General features: G+C 41.4%; 1 protein-coding gene across 20 annotated transcripts; it reads left to right on the forward strand.

Annotated features, from left to right (window-relative positions):
- The first annotated feature begins 11,744 nt into the window (after positions 1 to 11,744).
- Positions 11,745 to 27,885, forward strand: LOC125536658 (uncharacterized). 20 transcript variants are annotated; one of them, XR_015616082.1, is made up of 10 exons: positions 11,745 to 12,467; positions 12,724 to 13,736; positions 14,448 to 14,656; positions 15,681 to 15,755; positions 18,868 to 18,991; positions 20,409 to 20,579; positions 20,663 to 25,303; positions 25,451 to 26,242; positions 26,351 to 27,451; positions 27,554 to 27,885. XR_015616082.1 is itself a non-coding variant. In XM_087543589.1 (6 exons), exons 2-5 carry the CDS (start codon positions 26,123 to 26,125, stop codon positions 27,407 to 27,409), a joined length of 303 nt encoding a protein of 100 aa, XP_087399715.1. In that variant the 5' UTR covers positions 22,498 to 25,303; positions 25,451 to 26,122; the 3' UTR covers positions 27,410 to 27,451; positions 27,554 to 27,885. The 20 variants fall into 20 exon arrangements, 1 of the variants encoding a protein (XP_087399715.1); XR_015616088.1 differs by having other exon boundaries at positions 13,647 to 13,736; XR_015616087.1 differs by having other exon boundaries at positions 13,675 to 13,736.
- Positions 27,886 to 27,902: the final 17 nt, after the last annotated feature.

The following is a 27,902-nucleotide window of genomic DNA, read 5'->3' on the forward strand; positions in this document are numbered from 1 at the left end:
CTCAACACGAGGCGAGCGAGCTGCTCTGCTCGTTACTTAAGAATAGACGCAGCAGCAGGTCCATGGCGATGTAGAAGACGGTGAAACAAGAGGTTCTGGCGACGGGGCGGCGGGAACCAGACGTAACGGGGTGGATCCAGTCGGCCAGCGTCGGTTACGGGCAACGGCGGCGGTGGACGAAGCTCGGGCGCGGGGCTCAGCCATCCATGGTGTACTGCCTGTGGTGTAGAGAGAGAGAGAGAGAGAGAAAGAGAGAGAGAGAGGGGGGGGACACAGGCTTCGATCCAATCTATCCCCATACGGTAAGATTCTCAGTCATCAATTCCTGCTGAGGACCAACTAATTGTTGATGAGATGCATGTGCAAGGCGTGAACTGTAGCACCACGGTATATATTTTCTTAAGTATATGTGATTTGTGCATAATACAATGAGTTTATATGTACTTGGAAGCAGTGTCTTCTTTTTTCGTCAACGGTACAGTACACTGCATGTGCAACAATAGTGGCCGAGAGGGTTATTTGCATTGTTGGTCCTCGTGGAATCAATAGACCACATCTCTTTATTTGTATACTCTCCTGCTTTTTGTAGTGTGTTATTGGTTGCTAGACACAAAGGCATACACAAATCTTTGCTCGTGCCATTATTTATTTAGGAAGCACCTAGCAGTGTAATCTCATGTATCAAGTAAGATACTGCTATTTGATGCAAAGAGTTGTCTGATATGTTTCCTCTTTTTTTGACATAATTATCCAGTGGTATATTTCCCCTTCGATATTTTTATTGGATGTTTATTATTTTTGACATAAGTATACTCTCTTTTGGCCTAATTAGACTATGGTGTCAATTTTTAATGACAATGCTAGGAGTGAATATGGACTCTGGACTTCTTGCGCTTTTAGTGTGTTTGTTCTTCCCTAGCCTAGGTAGAGTAAGAAGAAGGTTTGTATTCCCTAGTTAAGGAATCTTTGTTTGGCAAAAAAATCCCTTAATTTCGGGCTGTTTTTTCATCTCTTGCGCGTTCAATTATTGTTTGGGTGATCTTTTCTACCTGGTTGCGAAATTTATTCGTGGTTGACGAATGTCGTGCAGGTCGAAGGGGGTTGTCTGAACCCGGCGTTAGCATTAAAAATCACCTCATCTCCACTGGCGAACCTAGGCGCAACACATCCTCCACATCACTGGTGGTGTATCATTCCCTTGTGTCTCAACAGTTTTTTAGATATCCGACAATGTGTGCCTTTTAGTTATCCGACGTCGATGTTATATCATTCAAACTCAAAGTTCAGCTTGCAAGCTCTTATGTTATTATCTTACCAGTGTTTTGTTTCAAATGCTTTGCCTTAATTCAGACCTTTGATGCTACGATCATATCATGGAGATAGTCTTTGTTAGTTTTTATTGTAATACTGCTCGGATGGTTGACAACTTTCTTTATGGGATGATAAATGTTCTTTAATCTTTTGTTTTGTCAGTCCTGTTTGAGTGGTAAATTATTCTTCAAGTTTTTAAGAACAAATTTATGGAGCACAATATCAACCATATGAAATCGTGGCCCATGCTTATTTTATTAAGCTAGGGAATTCAACTTTTATCTTCCGTTGCAACACACGGGCATGTGAGTTTGTCTACAACTGCTTGATTTTTCTTTTCGGTTCCTTCTTATTGCATAAGAAGTTACTGAATAACTGGCTCTTCTTTCAATCTCCTTAGCTTACATGCCAGATCACACGCAAGCCAATACACGATGGAACATCCAGTGGAGAAGAAGGTGGTGATCAGTTGGTTTTGTGGAGCAACTCTTCATGTTCAGTTCCTCAATAAATTTTCTACAGTGATCTAGGGACCATTGTGTCAGCGGACAGCATGGGCCAGTGATTCTCCAGGGCTTGGCGATGCCTCTCACCTGTTCATCTCCATAGTCATGCCCAATCCTCTAGCTGTCAGTCACCAGGCTCTTCATCGACCACGGTATGACCCCATGAACTACCAGCATAGATAACCAATCTAACTTCCAAGATAACATGTCTACGTGTTATTAGTTAGTCTTCTCTATAATATGCACACGTGTCTACTTTAAGGTTTTTGTTTTCTCGAAATTTGGTTGTTCTAGGACAGGTTTGATCCTTTGTTAACCATTTAACATATACGAGCAAGGCTTATCTTAGTTTTTTCGAAGAACAAAATTACTTTACTTAATTACTTGGTTGAATACCAACAACATGTGCAGATATGTTTGAGCAGACTCATGTACGTGTGTTCCTGGTCTGCAGGTGAAAGGTTTGAGTCATTTCCTGCTTCTAGGAAATATTGCTTTCTAGAAGTGTACGGTGTAATCTAAGCAAATACAAGTATCCATAACCTGGCATGTACAAGGCATTGAATCCAAATGAATATGTTATATGCTGACATATTGTAGTTTAGGATGTAACGGTTTGGCATAGGACTTTCTCAGTTTTGGTTTTATGTAGTTGTGTTAACGGGTTTTGCACAGACATAATGGCTTAGCTCTGAATTTGGGTCCTCGGGATCAAAATATTACTGTTATAAACAGTCTAATCATTTTCCTTCTACGAGTAAGGTTCTTTGGTTATCATCAGTAGAAGTGGAGTTGGATTCGTTGATAGATGTTAAATGCTGGTCAAGGATTGTTCTCTCTTAATGATGGTTGATTGATCTTGCGGTGGCCGTTCTATCGTGCTTCACATGGATGCATCTTACAAGTTTTGCCGCCTCACTCTGTAGCCTTCAAGTTGCGGTTGTATGAAGGATGATCATGTATCTCATTTTTGGAAGGCAAACATGTCTCATTTCCTTGCTTTGTGTCACATTGCAGTAATAATTTAATTATTGGAAAAAAAATAATATATGTTAAAATTATTCATCTCTGACATCAAGCAAAAACTTTCTTGAAATCGTTTGAAGGCTACATGAAATAGCTTCAGAGTGGTCATAATAAACATGTACCTATTTGGAGATCTTATATTAAGAAGTAGTCCTACTCGATATATTCAGTGGTGTGTTTGCAAAATCATTTGGTATGTCATGCTATGTTACATCTACTTCTCATGATTTTTGGCTTACATAATTATTACTCCCTCTGTCCCAAATTAAGTGGCTCAGCTTTGTACTATGCTAAGAAGCAGCAAACACCATATATATTGCCATTTGAGAAAAATATAACACCACAATATTTAACTGCTCATTTTTTTTACTTGTATAAAGGAACTATCTTAGATACATATATGATCCATAAAGTTCAAAATAAGATTAGTATGAAGTCGAGTAGGACTAAACATCGTCTCATATTTGCACGATATATGATGTTTTCTCCTGTTGCAACGCACGGGCCCTTTTGCTAGTTTATTTCTATCCCTAATCTTTTTTTCTAATCTAATCTAATAATAAAGCACGGATTGACTCCTTGCATTCACCATCACAATACGTTTCTTCCCATAAATTTACGCTTTCAGTTTTAATTTAAAACATATATGCAAGGTGGTACTAAAGTTTCGCTCCCGGACTTCGGACTTGGGCCTGCAGGCTGTCCGTTCACCTCGCCCGCCAGTTTGGTCCGGCTTCCTACCTCGTCACATGGGCCAGAATTTGCTCCTTATGCATTAATAGTCCCACCTTGCTCCTTAAAATCAAATCCTACCATGTTACGTTCGTTTGCAAGAATCAAACAGCCAAGGCAACAACCAAAAAAGGACGAGATATGTGCCCAGCTCGGAAGAAAGAACGAACCGAGGAAGGAAACCGAAAGAAAGACCCTGTGAGGCCCCATTCATCCTCTACGCCCTGGATGAAGGAGTAGAGAGTTCGGACAGAGAGAGCCCGAGGTAGTATCAACACCCACATGACGACACTGCAGGGCAGGAGGTGGGCTAGAAGGGCTAAGCGGCAGGCGATCCGGCCGCAGGGCGGATAGATCACAGATCGAGGCGGCGGAGGAGCACACAAGCGCTTGGTGGTCTGGGCGGCGGACCCGGGCTTCTCCGACGTGGATCCGGCGGCAGGTCGGACAGATCGAGGCGGAGGAGCATGAGGCCCACAGATAGGTGGCCGGAGGCGGCGAGCTATAAGATGGGGTGTCGCGGTTGTCTGTTTCCATGGAGCTAGACTGGAGCGAGTGGAGGATGTGGGTGGTGGGGGTGGGGTTCATGGAGATAAAACAGAGACACATAAGAGATAACATAAATATAAATTGCGGTTGAGGCCACGTAGTACTCGGTCTTGAATCTTCACATTTTTGACTGACCGTAATTTCTAGATAGATAGACAGTACCAAGGAGGTGAAAACTTAACCCGTCCCCATCTTTAGAAACGCATCGCTTCCTACCAGGTCCTGTGGATGGATTACCTTGCTTTGGCTGCTTAATAGTAGATTTTCTATATTGGCCGAGCGGAAGTACTTCTCGTGGAAACAAATCCTGCCGACTGAGTTTCAGACTTCGGAGTTCAAATATTTGAGTAAAATGATCCACTGATGATGACCCGATGATGTCTGAAACTCTGAATGCTGTCCTATAGACGTGCACTCGTGTTGCTTAGTCACATTTTGTTCTGCTCGTAGCATCTATCAGTCGGACATGGCAAATCCGGCTTCCTGTACGTCCGCGGACAGTTCCCGTCGGTCCCTCATATATTATGTTGCACATCCATATACTTCAAATGCCGATCCTCAAATCCATGCATGTGGATCATACGATATAGATTCTGTGAATTCAACAGTTCGAAACAAAGCAAAGCAAATCATAGTTCAACAAACCGAATATGCCAAAATAAAAATCAATGTCCGAGCGTGATGGATGGCGCGCTTGTCGGATCACTAGCCGGGCGCCATTGCTCCAAGCCCAGGCGGACTGCGTCCTGCTCTGCCTTGCAAGACGGATCCAAGGAAGGGACGTCGAGGGATGAGGCGGACTGCGTCATTCGCGGCGGTCTGAAATGGGCTGGACGACACTGCAGGGCAGGAGATGGACGGCCCCTTCGCGGGGGAGAAGGACCGGTTGTGATGATGGGGAGCAAAAGTGGCGGACGACGAGGGCTCGGGCACGGAAAAAGTTGGAGGGCGACGGGAGAGAAGGGATATCGAGTCCGTGTGTCTCCTTTTTTTTAAAGTACATAGAGGGAGAGAGAGAGTACATGTCGTCTCTATTTGTGTCGGTCAATCCTTCTGCTTGGGGCCAGCTTTTTGAATATGTTCTAAAAATTTAAAAAAACACATTTTCAAAATTTATCCGTATTTTCGTGAAGAAGAAAAAAATAAAATAGATTAAAAGACTATTACATGCACAACTACTCTTTCATCAGATGAAAGTGTGGAGCTCAATTGGGTCTTGACAAACATCATTAGGGTGGCTTCTTCACATCTCTGTTCAAAATGCTATGCCGGTGTAAACTTATTTCATAAGTGTTGTGTAATTTCTGGAGCATGTTCAAATTTTTTCACCCGTTGCAACGCACGGACATTTGTACTAGTCTATCCCTAATAATAAAACACGGATTGACTCCGTCGGTTTACCGTCACAATACGCTTTCTTTCCGTGAATTTACGCTTTCAATTTGAATTTAAAACATATATGCGAGGTGGTACTATTCCCTTAAAGTTCGTTTCGGGTCCATCCACATAAACTTTGAGCCTTTCGGCCCAAACCTCCCGCCACACAGATTGCTAGCCCAACAGCACGTCATACGCATCCGCCCCCTCTGCTCGATCCCCGTGTGCGCCGCCAGGGAGATGGTTGCACATACGCCCATCTGGTCTCCTCCTCTTCTCACTACCGACCCATGTTCCTCCTACTCCTCCTCCTCTCTCTCTCTCTATGCTCGATCTCGATCCCCACAAGGGGGAGATGCGCGGGAGCTCGAGGGCGAGAGGAAGACGGAGACGGCGCGGGGCAGCGGCCTGCAGGTGGGGAGAGCTGGAGGTGCGCTGGCCCAGGCGTGCTCAACACGAGGCGAGCGAGCTGCTCTGCTCGTTACTTAAGAATAGACGCAGCAGCAGGTCCATGGCGATGTAGAAGACGGTGAAACAAGAGGTTCTGGCGACGGGGCGGCGGGAACCAGACGAAACGGGGTGGTTCCAGTCCGCCAGCGTCGGTTACGGGCAACGGCGGCGGTGGATGGAGCTCGGGCGCGGGGCTCAGCCATCCACGGTGTATGCCTGTGGTGTAGAGAGAGAGAGGGGTTAGAGAGAGGGGGGAAAACACAGGCTTCGATCCAATCTATCCCCGTACGGTAAGATTCTCAGTCATCAATTCCTGCTGAGGACCAACTAATTGTTGATGAGATGCATGTGCAAGGCGTGAACTGTAGCACCACGGCATATATCTTCTTAAGTATAAGTGATTTATGCATAACACAATGAGTTTATATGTACTTGGAAGCAGTGTATTCTTTTTTCGTCAACGGTACAGTACACTGCATGTACAACAATAGTGGCCGAGAGGGTTATTTGCATTGTTGGTCCTCGTGGAATCAATAGACCGCAGCTCTTTATTTGTATACTCTCCTGCTTTTTGTAGTGTGTTATTGGTTGCTAGACACAAAGGCATACACAAATCTTTGCTCGTGCCATTATTTATTTAGGAAGCACCTAGCAGTGTAATCTCATGTATCAAGTAAGATCCTGCTATTTGATGCAAAGAGTTGTCTGATATGTTTCCTCTTTTTTTGACATAATTATCCAGTGATATATTTCCCCTTCGATATTTTTATTGGATGTTTATTATTTTTGACATAAGTATACTCTCTTTTGGCCTAATTAGACTATGGTGTTAATTTTTAATGACAATGCTAGGAGTGAATATGGACTCTGGACTTCTTGCGCTTTTAGTGTGTTTGTTCTTCCCTAGCCTAGGTAGAGTAAGAAGAAGGTTTGTATTCCCCAGTTAAGGAATCTTTGTTTGGCAAAAAAATCCCTTAATTTCGGGCTGTTTTTTCATCTCTTGCGCGTTCAATTATTGTTTGGGTGATCTTTTCTACCTGGTTGCGAAATTTATTCGTGGTTGACGAATGTCGTGCAGGTCGAAGGGGGTTGTCTGAACCCGGCGTTAGCATTAAAAATCACCTCATCTCCACTGGCGAACCTAGGCGCAACACATCCTTCACATCACTGGTGGTGTATCATTCCCCTGTGTCTCAACAGTTTTTTAGATATCCGACAAAGTGTGCCTTTTAGTTATCCGACGTCGATGTTATATCATTCAAACTCAAAGTTCAGGTTGCAAGCTCTTATGTTATTATCTTACCAGTGTTTTGTTTCAAATGCTTTGCCTTAATTCAGACCTTTGATGCTACAATCATATCATGGAGATAGTCTTTGTTAGTTTTTATTGTAATACTGCTCGGATGGTTGACAACTTTCTTTATGGGATGATAAATGTTCTTTAATCTTTTGTTTTGTCAGTCCTGTTTGAGTGGTAAATTATTCTTCAAGTTTGTAAGAACAAATTTATGGAGCACAATATCAACCATATGAAATCGTGGCCCATGCTTATTTTATTAAGCTAGGGAATTCAACTTTTATCTTCCGTTGCAACACACGGGCATGTGAGTTTGTCTACAACTGCTTGATTTTTCTTTTCGGTTCCTTCTTATTGCATAAGAAGTTACTGAATAACTGGCTCTTCTTTCAATCTCCTTAGCTTACATGCCAGATCACACGCAAGCCAATACACGATGGAACATCCAGTGGAGAAGAAGGTGGTGATCAGTTGGTTTTGTGGAGCAACTCTTCATGTTCAGTTCCTCAATACAGTTTCTACAGTGATCTAGGGACCATTGTGTCAGCGGACAGCATGGGCCAGTGATTCTCCAGGGCTTGGCGATGCCTCTCACCTGTTCATCTCCATAGTCATGCCCAATCCTCTAGCTGTCAGTCACCAGGCTCTTCATCGACCACGGTATGACCCCATGAACTACCAGCATAGATAACCAATCTAACTTCCAAGATAACATGTCTATGTGTTATTAGTTAGTCTTCTCTATAATATGCACGCGTGTCTTCTTTAAGGTTTTTGTTTTCTCGAAATTTGGTCGTTCTAGGACAGGTTTGATCCTCTGTTAACCATTTAACATATACGAGCAAAGCTTATCTTAGTTTTTTCGAAGAACAAAATTACTTTACTTAATTACTTGGTTGAATACCAACAACATGTGTAGATATGTTTGAGCAGAGTCATGTATGTGTGTTCCTGGTCTGCAGGTGAAAGGTTTGAGTCATTTCCTGCTTCTAGGAAATATTGCTTTCTAGAAGTGTACGGCGTAATCTAAGCAAATACAAGTATCCATAACCTGGCATGTACAAGGCATTGAATCCAAATGAATATGTTATATGCTGACATATTGTAGTTTAGGATGTAACGGTGGCATAGGACTTTCTCAGTTTTAGTTTTATGTTGTTGTGTTAATGGGTTTTGCACAAACATAATGGCTTAGCTCTGAATTTGGGTCCTCGGGATCAAAATATTACTGTTATAAACAGTCTAATCATTTTCCTTCTACGAATAAGGTTCTTTGGTTATCATTAGTAGAAGTGGAGTTGGATTCGTTGATAGATGTTAAATGCTGGTCAAGGATTGTTCTCTCTCAATGATGGTTGATTGATCTTGCGGTGGCCGTTCTATCGTGCTTCACATGGATGCATCTTACAAGTTTTGCCGCCTCACTCTGTAGCCTTCAAGTTGCGGTTGTATGAAGGATGAACATGTATCTCATTTTTGGAAGGCAAACATGTCTCATTTCCTTGCTTTGTGTCACATTGCAGTAATAATTTAATTATTGGAAAAAATAATATATGTTAAAATTATTCATCTCTGACATGAAGCAAAAACTTTCTTGAAATCCTTTGAAGGCTACATGAAATAGCTTCAGAGTGTTCATAATAAACATGTACCTATTTGGAGATCTTATATTAAGAAGTAGTCCTACTTGATATATTCAGTGGTGTGTTTGCAAAATCATTTGGTATGTCATGCTATGCTACATCTACTTCCCATGATTTTCGGCTTACATAGTTATTACTCCCTCTGTCTCAAATTAAGTGGCTCAGCTTTGTACTATGCTGAGAAGCAGCAAACACCATATATATTGCCATTTGAGAAAAATATAACACCACAATATTTAACTGCTCATTTCTTTTTTACTTGTATAAAGGAACTATCTTAGATACATATATGATCCATAAAGTTCAAAATAAGATTAGTATGAAGTCGAGTAGGACTAAACATCGTCTCATATTTGCACGATAACTGATGTTTTCTCCCGTTGCAACGCACGGACCCTTTTGCTAGTAATAATAATAATAACAATAATAATAATAATAATAATAATCTAACCTAATAATAAAGCACGAATTGACTCCGTGGGTTCACCGTCACAATACGCTTCTTCCCGTGATTTTACGCTTTTAGTTTGAATTTTAAACATACTAGCAAAATTGCCCGTGCGTTGCAACGGGTAAAAAAATGTCCCTAATGTCACGGGAGCAAAAACCTGCACCCTGTACTAAAGGGCACAATGTGTAAATGTGAGTCGGACACTGCGTCTTAATGAGACTCATTCATGGGTCAATGCTAATGTGTGTTTCCAAGCACTTGCTGAGAGGCACGATCTTTACATCATAACATGTTTGATAACATAGAAGAGGTCAATGCTAGTATTAAATACGGGGAAAACTTTTTTAAGGATTCTTTTTGTGTTTATAGGAATTAGCAATATATGAAATAAACGGTACACATGTAAATTATCTCCAAACATATCAATATATCACATCGAGATAAAAAGGGCTATTGTTGTGAAAAATGTTTGGAAAACTAAAAAAATGATAGTCACGAGAACTTGCATAGTTAGACACATAATATTTCATCACTCACTTGAGGCACTGATAACTTGTAAAGTTTTTGGATGTACCAAACTCAACCTAATTCAACATTGTAAATGGTATAGTTGATTCTAAACCACCATCATACCACCAATAATTATGTTCCCATATTTTTTTGGAACAACATATTATAAAATATATGTATTGACCGAGAAAATAATAAAAATTAAGGTAAATAGTTTAGTCCATATATATATATGCATGCAAATTTGTGGGGGAAATGTAGTTGTCATTACCCATGCATAACAACAGGAGTCATTTACTATCATGGGTCTTGATTAACATTCAAAATGCATGGAAAATAAATGGGCACAACAGTTAGGCTACAATTTTCCTTGAAAGGAAAGCTAGTGTGGCAGAGAACATTTAGATCAGTGGTCATGTGATGATGTAAAGCAAAAAAAAACATCCACTTAACTATCCTACTATAACAGTTGTTTGACAGCAAATTCCAGGGATACACCGTACAAATAAAAACTTCACATGGCGCTCCTCCGCAAGGTGATGTGAAGCTTGCTCACCATGGTGGAGACCGACGCGAGGCGCCTCTGGTGGAAGAATGCGAAGGCGCTCCGCCTCGGGATCAAGGCTTCGGAGCGCCTCGCGAGGGAGACGAAGAGCGCCAAGGCGAAGGCGGCACACCACACCCAGGAGCAGCAAAGCCGCGCCATCCGCCTTCTGACAGGTTACATCTCCTCCACATCGGAGAACGGCACCACCAACTCGGACGACGATCCTCCAATTTGTTTGTCCGAATCTATCAATATTTGTTTGCCCGATGATCTTGTTTGTGATGTTGGTCTACATGTTTCGTTGTTGCATGGCTTTGATAGATTTGGGTGCGGAGATATGTGTACGACGGTTGCAGACATAGATATATTGGTACTACGCGCGATCAATACCACGCGTGCCCAGACACGTCTGCGGGCGAGTGTTTTCGGATGTGTAGGTGGGATGTACCAAATATTGTAGATGCTCTTAAAAAAATAAACCAGCTGGTAAAAGGGGCGAGCGATCGGCACGTATCCATCGCCTACGACACTGCTCATCCATTCGCCTCCACCGTTTAAAATCTTAAATCCGTTCGGTTCTACCGATATGCATGTTGTATTCTTCTCTCTCTTCATCTTCTCCACCAATATCGTTCTCAATCTCCGTTTCCACACCAGTCTTGATTGCAATTGCGGCATCACAGGTTGATGCCCCGGGTTGTCTGCACGTCCAAGCCCACAATCATGTCCAGCCGAGGAACGCCATGCATGTAGTACAGCCGTCCGTTTATTTAGCCCCTCTGCCAATGGATTCCCTTATGTATCCTCTGTTTGTGTGGCCAACTTGTTGATATTTCAGGCAAGTTACAAGCGTTTATAAATTGGTGGAAATTAGTATAAGAAAGCAAGGTGGGACAATTCAACAAAAAATATGCATGCATCATTATTTTATAAAATAAAATCTGAAACGTGGCTTGTAGCCTATAAGAGGCCCAGTAGTGCATCGTGCCAGGAGAAGGCCTCATACACATTACGTCTGAGAGGCCAGCTTGCGTACGTAATTGAGCACGTACGAAAATAGATTTGCGACGGTCTGGACGAAAATCATATAATGCGTTTGCTGCAGCCTAGCTTGGGCAGACGTACACGCCGGCTGATGGCCCATAAATAAAAGTGAACGATCGTGAGCCTGCGTAAAAAAATAATACCATTTCGGACAAATCATATAAAACACACTGAAAGCATAAAATCACGAGAAGAAGCGTATTGTGACGGTGAACCCACGTAGTCCATCTATACTTTATTATTAGAGAAAGATACGCGAGGTGGTACTAATATTTACCCAGTGCCTCCCGTAAGTAAAAAAAGACCTAACGAGTCTGATCCCCATCTCCCTTTCTCCCTTCTGTCCCCATCGCACCACCAGGCGCACCCACCCACAACCCACCATGGATCCCGCATCCCTTCGGCGCTCCTCTCGTTGACCACCATCGTCGCCTCCCCCAAGGCCACCGGCGCTGATATTCAAACCATGGTCCTTTTTAGTGGAGAGGCGTTGAGGAGATGGCAGTCTCCGTCGCCCTGTCGCGGATCGTCACGGCCGCCAACGCCCAGCACCGCCTCCCTCGCCGCTGATCAACGCCGCCACCATGCCACGCACTGCCACCACCATGCCACGCACTGCCGCCACCCCGCCGTCCTCTCCCTGTGTCAACTTCCGCCACCACCGCGCAGAAACCAATCGCCATCACGCCCCCTCCCCATTTACGCCCAGCCTCCCTCGCCACACGCGGCCTCCTGTGTAGCCAGCATCATGCCCAGCGTCGCCTCCCTCGCCGGCGCGCCTGCAGCCTCCACCATATTATGGAGTCACCGCCGCTGCCACCGCCTTTCCAGGTCGTGCTTCCTGATTGCAACAGTAAAGGGGGATTGAAGCGGCCGTGAGGTCAAGGAGAGGGGAGGTCCAGGCATTGGAGAGGAGGAAGAAGGTGGTGAAGGTTGTTCTGTTGCTGCTGATCCTCCCCAGGCCAGACACGGCCATGTTCTGTTGATACTGATCCTGTATCACAGTGCCCACAATATGTTTGAGGTAATGCCCACCAGGTTGCTTTTTGATTAATTAGTTCAATTATTACATGGACATGTGAAGATACTTTAGTTTGATCGAGTCTAGATAACTGAGTTCAATCGAGTCAAATGTGGAGGAGTAACATCTACGTATAGAAATTTTTTTTTTGACTGTGAATCTACGTATAGAAATTGATAATAAGTAATCCAATGCCCGATTCAGTTCTTAGTTCTTACGTCTACATATGCATGCAATGACTGAATATTATGACGACCAGTTCAGGATTCAGAGGTAGAGGAATAGCCTGCAAGTGTGCACCGTTTCTGATGCTTGCACGGCGAGTGCTCTTCCTGGCCACCGCCTCGGGCACCACCAATGGCATCGGGAAGTATTCATCCGCCAAACCAGCTGTGCAGGCACCCTCCTCCGAAACACTCTCAGCGAGCCCCCTCACCCAATCCAGGATTCCCGGCCATGTACTCCCTCTTCCTCTTCAACCCCCTCCCGTTGGGTCAGGCCTTCCTTCAATTCGGTGGACATTGAGTCGCCGCCTCGGCTCTAGACTCACTGGCGAGTGGACTGGCGAGGGAAGATGACGGGATGGAGATTGATCACTATACGCAAAAGGTGGACCTACTTTGTTTTGTTATTAGTATTACCAACACTAAACTGCATGCATGGGAACTGGGAGTTTGAGACGGGCTTGCAGTAAGTTGTAAGCCGCGACCATACAATTTCAGTATCTATTCATGTGTACGTCGGACCTAGACAAGGTTGGAGGGCAGGTAGAGGACCGGTGGTGCGTTAGGCATGCAGCGTGTGTAACAACAGTCGACCACAGGTGGGCAGCACACTGTCACTAGGGAAGGAGATGGTGGCAGTGTGTTTTGATTAGCAGCAGGTGGCTCCATGGTGGCCAGTGCAGCAGCGAGCTAGCGTGTTGCTGTGGGAAGAGGCAGAAAAATTAATCTGTTTGTGGTTGGACGATGGATTCCCGTTCCCTGGTAGGCAGCTAGCTCTTGAAATAATTTCAGCAAGAACAACATCCTCAATTTGGAGTGGTCTTATTCGCTACTGCATATCTTGGACATTTTCAAATGTAGATCAGATTAACTATATAGTAGACACTGTGCTGTTGGTGTTTAACTGCTCGTGAGATACGCGTCAATATTGCAATCAACTCTGACTGCAATTGTATAGTCTCAAGGGCCTGCATTCTATATTGAAGGTTCAACATTGAAGCTGCTTGCATTGATCCGCAATAGACCTTGACTTCAGCGGAAAAATGAGGTATATTGAGCTTAATGACACATGGTTACATACAGATAGAAGAACCGGTTGTACTATATATGTTTTTGTCCTGAAGTACCGTTTCTACTTCTGATTCATGTAATGAATATTCAGTGTATATAGTTCATTCTCTACACCTTTTTTGAAGAAAACACCTATTTCTTTGTGTTTATATTTAAAACCTATGTTTTTATTTTAAAGAACACATATGAATTTTTGTTGGACATGAAATGAGCTACCATAACTACTATAATCTATGCATATGGTTTCCGTAGATTTTTTTGGTGAAGAGTTGGAATCCCAAAAGACAAGAATGCACTAGATGTCCTTGATTATAGTTATACTTTGTGTAGGTTTCTATATGTTGAATTTCACATGGAGCAACTTGGTCCGCGAGTTCTGTACACACTATTTTCATCAGCTTGTGTGGTAGCAACAATATTTGTGCCACGACATGTAGTCGAAACATAGGGAAAAACTTTGTGGAGAGAGAAGTTTCACTGTTGAAAACACAATAAAGGCACCCTCTACTCTTTCCTCTGACATAAACCATTTCAGATCATCTTTGTCTACCAGTCAGCATCTATAAATAGCACTGGTGATATTATAAGTTGGCAGTATTATATATATTCTTAGTTGAGAACTTGGTAGTTAGGGCATGTGGATTACAAGTACCACACCGAGAATACTTACATGCTCTTGTCATTGCAGGTTTCATGGTGGCAGTGCCTTCTTCTACATGATGGGAATTCAACGGCATTTTTTTTTGTTAAATACTAGCTGGGTGTGTCGTCTATTCACAGATCGTGTAATTTGACCATCTCTTGCAGACAAAACACTCGGGGAAAGTTCCCAGCCGTGCACCTGTGACCGCTGGAGAGGCATACTGTTTTAGGAATGCATGACAGACTGGTAGTGAGGTTTGTGTCTATAGGATGGAATTACTTGATGTGTCAAAATGGTGGTCTTTATTATGCAATTTAAGTGATCTCTTGTTGAACCCCTCCTTTTCAGAAAACTACTCATAATGTTTTGGGATTATTTGATTTTAGTAAGGTGACTTATACACCTAGACGGCAGGAGTATTAATTAATCTTTCAAGTTTGATCTTCTGTCTGCATAGTTTTAATGATATTGAATGCATCAGTTCAAAGCATTTTGTGGTGAAAATCTAGGTCAACAACCATATACTAAATGAACATGCTACTGACTGCATTTCCTGTTAACAGAATTTATTGTTTGATATTTGGGATCCTCAGTTTCTAACAATAATTCAACCTGTGGCAACACACCCGCATATGCACCTTATAGAGATGAAGGCAACCTTATTTGGTTGTCAGACTTGAATATAAGTCGAGCATAGTGGCACGTGAAGCTGGTTTAGTCGATTTTTAAGCCCGTTGCAACGCACGGGTGTTTTTCGGATTAAATGGAAGTGCGGAGCTAAAATAGGTAATGATGAACATTGTTAGGGTCCCTCAAATTTCATCTTAAAAAGAAATACTCAGTTTAACCTTATTTCTGACGTTTACAAAAATTGGTTTATAAAAATATTGCATAATGGCACATGGAGCATGTTATATTTTATTTTTCGCCCAGTGCAACGCACGGGCATTATGAGAGAGTGAAGCATATTTGCTTGAGATTTGAATTATTTTTTGATGTCAGGTTTGTACGCTATACTGTTTGATTAATGAAAACTGATAAGAGTAGTGGCAAACACTTGATTGAGTAAGCTACTGGATTTTACGAGTAATACACAGTAGTTTCTTGCAATATTATCTGCATGACAAGAAACACCCATATTTGATTTTGCTCTGTGATTGGTTCAAATATCACTTTTTGGGCTAAAGCTGATTGGATACGAGTAGTAGTGTCAACAGTAATAACTTGAAACATGATTTTATCATGGCTCTAAATTTTATTGCTGATGATTTCTTTCAGGATATTTGTAGAGGCTATTTGCACCGTAGTTCAAGGCAGATGATAGAGTACAGGCGAGGCAACTCACTTATATTGGTACTCGTTTAAATGGTTATCTATTCTGCCGGCATAGTTACATGCCATATTAATTTCAGAAGAACAATTTCTAATTTAGTGTTGTGCTTGCATGCATTGTTATGTCTAAAAAGAAAATTCCAAACAAAAGCAAATATAAAGTCACAGTTTGTCTTTACACACTGGATAATGAATGTTTCAATCACGCTAAATTGAACCAAGGCTTTTAGAATAAATTGTGACCTCTAAGCTTGTGTGTAGTCAATTACTAAATGTGTAATATTAGCACATATTAGCATGACTATTTCTTAAGTGCAGCCAGCCACCAATTCCATTTGATTTGAATTAATATATTACTTATATACTCATTTAGATATTTATTTATGTCCTCGATGGATTGATTTGAACGCCACAATTTTATTACCCCGTTGCAACGCAGGGGCCCTTTTGCTAGTCTATCCCTAATTATTATATATATATATATATATATATATATATATATATATATATATATATCCCTAATAATAATAAAGCACGGATTGACTCCGTGGGTTCACCGTCACAATACGCTTTCTTTCTGTAAATTTACGCTTTCAGTTTGAATTTAAAACATATATACGAGGTGGTACTAATGTTGCCATTGGTATAGATTTGACAAATTATGATTTTTATCCGTCACGGGCTTTGCCTCACATGGGCCGAGATTGTGAGCTGCGACTTTGCCCTTGCATATGGGCCGAGATTGTAGAGGAGCGGAGCAAAAATTAGTTGATTTTCATGGGAGTCGAACTCAAGACCTGCCATTTAATCTCAACGTGCACAACCAACTGGCTAAAGCCAGGCACGCGTTAGCTTATGAATTTCCTGGGAAATAAGCAGAGCTGCCCCGAGAGTCTAAGAAATAAATGATTTTCTGCAATTAGAAAGACAAGAAAGGAAGGAATAACGCCAAGAAAAAAAAGGCAAATGAAGAAGTTGACTCCACGGGAAGGCAATGATTTAATTAGTGCAGCTTGATTGCTTTCCTACTTAAAAGCGGAGATGCAGATTAAAAAAAGCAAGATGCATGCTGGATAATTATTGTCGCTGATTGCTTTTCTATTTAAAAAGCGGGCATATATATGCATATCATGAAATTAATTAGTAGGAAATCCAACATTAAATTAAATTATTTTATATTTTAACTTTCTGTTATTAATCTGATTTTTAGATAAAATCAAGCTTTTTAATTGTACAATTTTGAACAAAAGTTTCTAAGTTTCATAATTTTCTTCCTTGGTTCCTAATTTTAGCTAATTTTTCCTTTTTTTCCCTTTTAGTAAAACTCTGGCAGACATGACAAGAATTACATTATGTTTAGACTATCAAGAACAATCATTAGAGAGGAAAGTAACCTTTTTTGGTGGGGTGAGTAACCATATTTGTGACTTTTTTAAGATATAGAGTGCACTAGATTTTTTTTCAAATTTTTTTACCTTCTCTATCAATATAGATATAGAATTTGTCACAATTTGGCAGAAGAAGGGGTGCTTTGTGTCGATTTTAAGCAATACCCGGGGTGTGTTGACAATTGAGGAACATTGTTGTGAACCATAGAGTTTGACATTTTGTTTGAAATCTAGGAAGTGCTTTCGACTAAGAAAATATTTTTTAAGGTATGCGCATTGGATCAAAGATAATCAGTTATATTTTTAATTGCATATGATGTGGAAGTATAGGTTTATTTTATAACACATTCAAGTGCAAGTGCAACCGATATATAAGTTATTTTGTGACAATGTGCGTCCATAGATCTTTGTAAACATTAAATTGTTCATGAGCCGTTATATTTTGTCCATAAAATTCTAATTACATTTGAATACATATTGATTTTGTCTTCCGGTGCAACGCACGGGTATATGTGCTAGTAATAATTATAAAGCACGGATTGACTCCATGGGTTCACCGTCACAATACGCTTTCTTTTCCTGACATAATACGCTTTTACGATTTGTATAGACAAAATCGTAATATAAACGAGGTGGTACTAATTTGAGCCCCCACTTTGTTTTTACAAAAAAAACCTCTATTAAACCAAAACTACCAAACGAATCCTCCGCCTCCTCCCCTGCTCTCGCCATCGCCCGCAGAGCTCCACCCAATCCCTCGCTCGCTCGGTGAGATCCAAGGCGGCCGCGTCGGCTGGGAGCGGACCCACGCGGGAGGAGGAGTTCGGCGAGCATGAGCTGGAGGTGGCAGCCATTCTCGCGGACCTGTCGTCCATCGTGCGGGCCAGCAGCAGGAGCAGGCGCGGCCGGAGATCCCCTCGTGGAGCCGGCGCCGGCCGAGGAAGGCCCTAGCGGCTCCGCCGGCCAAGAAGCCCGCGGCCGATAGCCCGGACACCCCGCTCGCCTTCCTCGACGACGACGAGGCGGCGGCAGCGCAGGACAAGGTGAGCCGCCGGGCGCGAGATCTGCACCCGCCCGCCTCCCTCCGCCAATTCGGCCTGCTTCGATTACAATTTCTTGCTGCTCGTTGACGTGTTCCTCCTCTCCCTCTGCCTCCGCTCAGTCGGCGCAGGAGCAGCGCGGCGATTTTGACGAGTAGGAGATGGAGCGCGTCACAAGCACCTTGGCTGCACCCTGAGGTTATCCATCAGGCAAACTGTCATCTCACTGTCGTTCACGATGCTGCTCCCAAGCCTCCCGACGAGATTGTGCGAGTTGCAACTTACATGACGCAGATTCTTTTGCTATACTTCGGAAGCCGGCAATAGCAGCGGCAACGTCGACGCATCCACGGGCTGGACAAAACTTGATTAGCTTATTACTGCATCAATAATTTGTGCCTGTAGGACTCTTTCACAAATCATGTCAATGAGACTAGCAATTTGAAGAGGCTGCTGCACATGATATGAAGATATTGGCATATACAGTCCCAAACATAAGTTTCAAAATAGCAGGTCCGTTGTAGCAGTGAATTTTCCTAATGTACTGTAACCTCATTTGCATCTACCTAACCTTTCATCTTCAATTTTTGTATGCATCCGAGCCCAAGTAGTTAAATAGTACATTAGTGTAGACAAAGAAGAGTTGAGCTTCCAGTACGCCATTATAACCACCTTTCCTAACTAGCTCTCTCTGGTTGGTTGAAGGTGTGGAGTTTAGCCCTGTTCCGCTGTATGGAAAGCCATGACCTACACACAGATGATGCAAGAGGAAACAAGCTAGACTCACAACTTTGGTTTTCAGGCATCTTCACCAACAAATATTACCCTGGTACTGACAGGTTGTTAGTATTATATAAGTATACTTGTTCAGCCTTTCCATGTGCTGGTCTGAATATCTAAACAAGGAAGCAGGCTCAGTTGCTCACCAACCTACTATTGCTGCCAACAAGTAGCCAGAAGCCCATAGAAGACATTTGCATTGATCACAGAAAAATGAAGTATTGAATTTGTAGGACATTGTCATCCTAATCTGGTTCCCACATATTCAAGATGTGAAGATTAGATCTTTGCTCCAACAAAGCCATGACCTTCAATTTTGTTGTTAATTTAACAGCTGTTTTGATTGTGCCGATCGATCGGCTTATAAGAGCCAATTTGGTTTCTTGTGAACTAGAGCATCCTATTTTTCATGATTATATTAAGAGCTTCCTATTTTTCATGATTATATTAAGAACTCACAGATCTCCTTCACAGCCACACCTAACCTGCACATCATCTAGATTCAAGAGAGCCCTACTACTGCATCCAACCTAAAATCAATGTAAAAACAAGGGAAGTTCTAACCCGATATCTCCGTCTCCTGTGAACAAATTTTAAGCCCGATTGATGGCAAGTGCATTGCATGTGTAAGTAATCTGGGTTGAACGTACTTGAGGTCTTCCATCACTTTTATTACTTGAATAGAAATTGTGCACATTGCACGAACTACCCATTAATGGGCAGCTGATATATATGATGCTTGGTTCATAATAGCTACTTCAGGTTATCCCTTCTGCTATATTTTTCATACTCCCTACTTTTGTGAGATCTGAATTGGTAGAGAAAACAGACCGGGATATTCGGTTCCTACCTAGAGATGCAGTGAGGACTTACTGTATTGATTAGTCATTTGAAGAGTTAACTAGAAAGCATTTAGTATGTCTTCAGTTATGTTGTCGTGGGGCTGTGCACACGATTCACAGACAAAAAAACAGCACCGTGCATTGTTTTTTTACATGCATGCAGCATGTGCAACAAATTTGCTACTATGGACTAAAAACAATCACCAACTAGCTAAATCAACGGACACTCTATGGGAAGGAGAACAAGCATACTAAATAACACGAAGCAGAGTAATTCCAAGATATTTTGAGAATTCATTGCAGTGGACTGTGTTGTGTTTCGATTTTTCTTAACCTTGATAATATTGTCTTGGATTTGAAATGATGGTATACATTTATTCTTCTTCTTTTGTATAGTTGTGAAGACCAAACTTAGAAAATTGTACCGGTTGTGATTTCAATCGAGTTTGAGGCTTCTGTCAAATATAATTATGTTCCCTGCTGATTATAATTTTGTTCATGTAGATGCATGAAGTTTCTTGTTCGTTTTATTTGGAAATAATCTCGATTTATTCTACTGTCTTGATCGTAAAGCGACATTTTTCTCCTGACACTGTTCACTGGTCACTGTGGTGAACCGAACAGCAAATCAAGGACTTTAGAGCCCGGCCGCAGACCTCACGGAGCACCAACGATAGCCTCAAGGTGATTCAGCAGAGCAAGGTGATGAGTACTCAGCTGGCTGGCCATATCAATGATCTTATCGGCCGGCAAAGCGGAGACGGACGACCACGGTCCCGACCTTGCCAGCAGGCGGTGAGTCTTCTCCCTCTAAAACCTGATCGTGAATGCCCGACTAAGTCCGCTGAAACCTTTTTTCACTTTGTTGCCGTGGATAGGAGACAATAAATGGGATCAAGGGAAGTTGGTCGGGCTCCAGCGGCACATGCTTACCACTGCTGACTGTTGCCGGGAAAGGTATGTTGGTTTGATTCTTTCAAGATCCCAAACTAAAACAAGTCACCTGTGACATTTGAATGATGCAAAGGTTTGTTGTCTCTTCCCAAGAAATTGTGTGCAGAGAAGCTACCTTGATTTTACATGCTGAACCTATTTTTGCATAATCAAACACTGACGATAAGAGAGATGAATGTGCAGTATGCTAAATTTGGGTATCCAATTGCAAAAGAATTGGATTATTATTTACATTAGAAGCCAGGTTATCACTATGTATTTTAAATTGATCGCTCATGGACCGCTCAATTGGCCATAAACACAACATAATTCGATCCCTCCCTTCAAATTGGCAACTAAAGGGAAGGTGAGTTAAAATGTCTCAGCCCCTGTGACCTGGCTGGTTATGTTTATATTACATCCAATATTATGTGTACTCATTTGATCTAAGGTTATTTTTAATAACTTGTTTTTTTGTCACGAACAAATCGATGAACCGGCGGTCCAACCGGTGACAGACACAACGGTTCAGTTGCCCGTTCGGTTTTAAAAAATATAGTCCGATGGTCATGGTGGAAGAACATGACATGAAGTGCTTTGTATCCCAAGAACGACGAGGAGACATGAGCAGCCGGTGGCAGTGCTTCGCACTTCGAGCAGTAGGGATACTTGATCATAGGGAAAGGGAAGGGAGATGAGTTCGTGCTTGCATGATTTTTAGGGAAAGAGCGTGTGTATTGTACTTCTGTGTGCATGAAGTGTTTTGTTTGGGCCAAGCCCAAATAATGAAAATAAAACACTATCTCTAAAACTATTCAAATCCTTTTGCATTTATTATCTTCTGCAAATTCTAAATAAAATTTTGGTTTAGTTATTAAGCTTTTAAATTGTATACAACAATTTCACCGTTTGTATATACCACTTAGAACACATCCATCACTTCTCTTCCACCCGGTGATAGTGATAAGTCGAAGGAGGTGCCATAGAAGGACATGACTGACTTTCTCAACTCTATACTACATGGTCCAAACATCAACTATTCTTTTTTTTTACCCGATGATAGTGATAAGTCGAAGGAGGTGACATCGAAGGACATGACTATGACTTTCTCAACTCTATACTACATGGTCCAAACACCAACAATTCTTTTTTTTACTGCAGACACAGAGCGTGTATTTTTTTAAGAGAAAGGTTGTATCAAATTGGCTTTTATTTCAAAAAATGTGAACATTTTTAAATATGTTCATCATTTTTATATTCAATATTTCCTAAAAATGTACCAATTTTTTAAAAAATGTTGCATTTAAAAATATTTTCAAAAATTAAATAAATCAAAATTATTTCTAAATGTGTAACAAATGTGAATTGTAAAAAATCCCATTTAAAAATGATTAAAAAATTCAAAAATGTTACTTTTAAAATAAATAAATATTCATGTTCTCTCGAAAAGTAAAAAAACGATTGACAAATTATTCCATGCACAACTACTCTTTAATCAGATGAAGGATGTTAAGGTGGCTTCTTTAAATCCATACTTCATACTCCGAAAAAAAAAATTGAACATAAGAAATGTTGCGCAATCGCACACACAAAGCAAATTTTGCTATTTTTTGACCCGTTGCAACGCACGGACGACAGTGGTGGCAAGCAAGAGAAGTGGAATCATAGACTAGGACGAGTAAGGATTTATTTCTCCCGTTGCAACACACGGGCCCCTTTGCTAGTCTATCCCTAATAATAATAATAATAATAATAATAATAATAATAATAATAATAATAATAAAATATAACAATATAATAATAATAATAATATAATAATAATATATAATTCCTATTAATAATAAAGTACGGATTGACTCCGTGGGTTCATCGTCACAATACGCTTTCTTCATGTGAATTTATGCTTTCAGTTTGGATTCTAAGTTTCTAACCAAGGTGGTACTAATTTTCTGTACTAACTTCTTCAAACCTATTAAAATATTTGTACATAAAGTGGCATCATTACGCTCACCCATCCCGGCTGGGCCATATCAAGCAGCCCATCCGCACTCCAAAATAGGCCCATGCAAGCCTCACATGCTTTGAATCCTACAGGCCCGGTTGTAATACAAAGGAAACGAGGTAAAAAACATGCAGGTTACCAGAGTTCGAACTCAGGACCTGCAGTTTGATAAATATTGTAGCGACCAACCCATCCAGCACACCTTGCATGTTCAATCCAAAGTTTACTTTCCTACTAAATAGTACCGCCTCGCTGCTTTACATCCAACTCACCCAATTTAAATATGTCTTTGAGTTTCTTGGGTATTAGGAAGCAGTGAATCATGAGAAAGATATTACAAAGGAAAGAGAGGCTAATTATTATTGCACGCCCATTTAAAAGAGGATTTCCAACGTGATCAAAATAAGGAAGGAAAAAGTAGCTCAGGGAATAAGGAAGGAAAGAGAGACTAATTGGCATTCTATATATGTGATGGGCTATATTATAAACGAGAAAGAAAATAGAGCCTAATTCGCATTCTATATATGTGGTCGACTATAAACGGATCCAAGGAAACATGCAAAAAAGAAATCAAAGGCATCCACCAGGGCCAACCTTTTACACTCATCCGGCCGTGCTCTTAATAATAGATCGCACACACCAATAGGTAGGGAAATAAAAAAAAGTTGGCATTCCTAAGGAAACGAGCGGCAGGCACTTCTAAAACATAATACTATAAAACAGTAGACATAAAACATATTTTTGTGGGGAATTAATATGCAAATATAGGTACAAGATAATATAGACACTTGATGCATTGCATCTGAAGTTATATCATGTGTTAATTATTTATTTTATAGCCTCTGTAATCATGAAATGAGCCTTGGCAAGCTAGCTGCTGAGACTGCATGCACGCGAGACGGACCCCATCCAAATTCCAGGGGTGCCAAAATCAGAGATTGATATTACTAGGTCAAGACATATTGTTCAAAGAAAAACAACTACTGGTCAAGTGATTAGGTGCTAATGGGCTTTTAAGAGCTAAATAAATGAAAAGGACTCGCCCTAAAATACAGGCCAACCTCACGTCTCTCTCTCTCTCCCTGTATTTTTGTTTCTCATTCACTGCATGGTTCTTAGTAGAGCGACCCCATCCCATGTGATGCCTGCCATTCATGGTCTCCAACCTTTCACCCCTCTAAAGTTTCTACTGTCATAATTTTTGTTCTTTCTGATACATCATTAATTTGGGTAGATTTAAATTTTAAGATAAAATGTGAACTCCCTGAAAAAATATGTAGCACCGCAATAATTTATACAGATATTTTAATTTATATTTTTTAAATATAGGGCCTAATTTTGATTTTGCACAAGACCCCGAATTTTGAAGGTACGACCATTCAGAAGAAAAGTTAGTACATGTCTCCAAACTCCATCGTATGGCAATGTCTTCACTGGACTTTGTTTCAGTTTACAAAAATATATATTTATGAGGTAAAATACCATGTTATTTTTTATAAGCACAAATATAATAAGTGGAGCTTATGGCTACACCGGTGCCAAAAAATTGGTCACTCGCAAAGATTAAAAGATAATGCATTGCCAGTTAAAGTAAATAATTAACACATGCACTTTGATTAATAAATATGGAAAAAATGTACAGTGGATTAAAATTAGTAACAGTAATTCAGCTATATAATAGAAAAATCCAAATGCTCATGTAATGATTTGATTCTTTACTGAGGAAATTTATTAATTTTCTTAATAATCTTAAAGTGATTTTGTTAGCTAGCCTAATTTGTTAGTTACATTAAAAGGTCATAAATTTGATGGTATGTACTATTAATAATCTTTGTGCTTATTTATTAATGATAGGAAGTTATGTTAATAAACATATGGCTAGCAGTATTTGCTTTGCTCTGTACCAAAGCACGGGTGTAGTCTCGGGCACTGTAATCATTGTCGGTGACAGTGGGAAGGAGGACGTCCATTGTCACGGATGGGCGTTATGTTGAGAAAAGGATTTGACCTATGGGGTCTTGAAACAGGAGCGTGCAATTTTTTCTCTCCCGTTGCAACGCACGGGCATTTTTGCTAGTAATAATAAAGCACGGATTGACTCCGTGGGTTCATCGTCATAATACGCTTTCTCCCTGTGATTTTACGCTTTTAGTTTAAATTTAAAACATATTCGAGGTGGTACTAAAGCGTTATTACTAATAAAGAGGTTATTGGTTTTCGTCTGTATAAGTCGCTAAGTTTCTTCCGTCCGGCCCGCTTGACTGGGCCGTGTTGATCGTTCCCTGTCAACCGCGTGATGACTGAACTGGGCCTGGTCAACACTTCCCCTCCTACGCCAGAGAGCTTTCCCCCGCGGGCCGCGCAGGCAACTCCTCCTCCTCCTCTACCTCCGCCTCCCTGCGTCGCTCGCCGGGCCGGAGGACGACGACGAGCCCTTACTGGAAGAGGAGGAGGAGGGCACCGTCGAGCTCGTGCAGCTCGGCGCCAGCCACGGCAAGAACGTCCTCATCCTCACGAGCGACACCGGCGGGGGTCACCGCGCCTCCTCCGAAGCCATCAAGGACGCCTTCGGCGACGACTACCGGTAAGCGAATCATTCCTCTGCGCCGCGAATCATTTCTCTCCTTCTGTCTGTTAATAGATAAACAAATTGTTGGAATCTCCCCCAATCTGTCTGTCAATCCAAGTGGCTGAGCCTGCGCTGATGATGGTTTCGATTTGGGCATGGCAGATCTTCGTCAAGGATCTCTGCAAGGACCACGCCGGCGGGCCGCTCAACAACATGGGGGGCTCTTACAAGTTCATGGTGAAGCACGTACAACTCTGGAAGCTGCCCTTCCACGGCACATCGCCAAGATGGTCTGATTCCGATTATACAGCACTGCGATGCTACCTCTACTGAACACACGTGTAACTACAGTTGAAGGATCACAAATATATGGTCCAGCAATGCACGGTAAATCTGTATCCAGGCAGATTCAGTCCACCTCTTCACCACCGTGACCCACACCTACGACCTGGCTTGGTTGTGGTGCTAATTCAGCAATGCAAGTCTGATCCCTTCAACTCTCAGGTGTCTTATTCCACTACTTCATGATGATGCTTGGGTGCGTACTTGGATGGTTATACTATGTGATTAGATTGATTTTTTAGGATCCCCGACTCCCCGTACATACATTGTTCACCATACAAAGCTAAAATACAACACTTTCAGATGTTGTACAGACTGTACAACACAAGCATGGCAACAAGTGTATTAAGAATAGAGAAATCATTGCAAATTATCTGCTTGATTTTTTTGGATTCCAGCGTGACGGTGTGGCCGTCTGACTGGAATTGAAAATGTTGGTGTTGTTCTGAATTCTGATAATGTTGATTAGCAGGGAGTGGGTTCAGAGTAGGGATGGCGGGAGCGTTTGAGTTGTACTGGCAGTCCGCCATCGGCAGGGCCGTCATGGAGACGCTGGACGAGATGGTCCTTAGCCCCGATCATGCCATCAGCGTCCAAGTACAGTTCGATGAGGTCTGATTGGCGTTTTGCTTGTCTGCGAATCAATCGGCAGGGCCTATAATATCAGCAAATTGTGTGTCGTTGGTTGTTTATTCATCATGGTCTTCTTGTTTCTTTCAGTTCATGAGCACTGGACAACCAGCTCAAGAGCAAGGCCTTCTTCAATGTACCAACCATAATGCCACGTCTCTTTTTTGTTCCACACATTCATCACTACACTGTACATATTCCAAAGGAATAATGCTGAAATAACGTGTTGTTGCGACATGTTAGTGTAACGGTACTAATGCAGATGAATTTTTTGTAGGGAAGATGCAGATGACTTGTGTGCTTGATTATGGTTGGCTTGTGTGCTTAATTATGAAGTTAATTACTCGGCCGCCACAGGGAATTATTCTTTTGGGATCATATTTATTCTCCGCAAAAAGTAATCTCAACTTGCTTAAAGGCCACATTTGGCAGTTGCTTAAACCTTCTGGACAAGACACACAGACATACAACTATGTGACAACTTAATGCCTTTGGGAATTTTGATTGCTTTTCCTAACAAGAAAATATAACAATAGCTGCGAATGTTAATTACTTAGTTTATCAAAGGTAAAATGTCTGCTACATGACAAGTATGTGGATTGATTTTATGTGAACCGACTAATTGGATGGTTTGGTTCCTTGTGCTACGTTTTGAAAAAGAACGTACTTATATGTTCCACTGTATTGATATCATATGGCGAATTACATATTTGTTACTAGCTAAAGCTGAAGAAATGTTTACGCAAAGAACATTCATTTTCACATTGCTTGGCATGAGTCTAGGTCATTCTATTTATTACCATTGCTGAAAGTTGTACTTCTCTGCATGCCGATAGTTTCATTCGAATAGCTCTTCCTAGATTTTTCTTTAGTTCATTCCATCCAGTAGTTTGATAGCTTTGTGATTATTTTGAGAAAAAATGATCTGTCTTGCAGACTAAAAACAATCTCATCCAGTAGTTTGATATTTTGGTCATTATTCCAAACTAATTGATCCATGTAGCAGACCGAAAACAATTAGATGCTGATGCAATCATGGCCTGAGATTATTAACGAGTGAGGACACGCATAGGGTTGCTTCCTACTGGTGCATAACTATTTTCTTTCTACATGTACTATGTTGATTCTTCAGAGATCTCGTCTTCATGAGACTAGCGAAGGGGGTATACGTTAGGAAGAAGGGGAGATGGGGTGAGTTTCTGAAGTTCACCATCCAATCCTAATATCACAAGAGGTGAGCATTACTATTCAAAGGGATGACTAATTAATTAACCTCTTAATCTATTTTTACAGGAATTAATCAGATAGTATATGGGCTGAATAATTTTGAACTAGCTACTATTTCTAAATGGAGTGCCATGTTCAAATAGAGGAAGTGAAGTTGTGGTGGGTTCTGAGCCATGCTTCAGGATAGGGGTGTACCATATTATTTTTCTCCCGTTGCAATGCACGGACTTTTTTGCTAGAAGATCTCTTGCCCTTTTCTTTGTACGTAGTAAATGTACACTCAAGCTTTGTTTAAATAGAAGACATGTGGAATCTTGAACTTGCGCTTTTGTAGGCAAAAACCATCTTTGTTTGGGTCGTAGTTACAAATACTCAAATTATAGACCATTTTGTGTAAATTAAGAGTGTGCGGTAT

Source organism: Triticum urartu, chromosome 2A, assembly GCF_056163025.1.
Source record: "Triticum urartu cultivar PI428250 chromosome 2A, HENAU_Tu73, whole genome shotgun sequence".
NCBI lineage: Eukaryota > Viridiplantae > Streptophyta > Magnoliopsida > Poales > Poaceae > Triticum > Triticum urartu.

Excerpts from the sequence above, each read along its gene's own strand:
- LOC125536658 (XM_087543589.1), top strand. The coding sequence starts at position 26,123 with ATGGCGGGAGCGTTTGAGTTGTACTGGCAGTCCGCCATCGGCAGGGCC. Across the intron at positions 26,243-26,350 it reads TCCAAGTACAGTTCGATGAG|TTCATGAGCACTGGACAACC; the intron begins GTCTGATTGGCG and ends TGTTTCTTTCAG. Across the intron at positions 26,397-26,537 it reads AGAGCAAGGCCTTCTTCAAT|GGAAGATGCAGATGACTTGT; the intron begins GTACCAACCATA and ends AATTTTTTGTAG.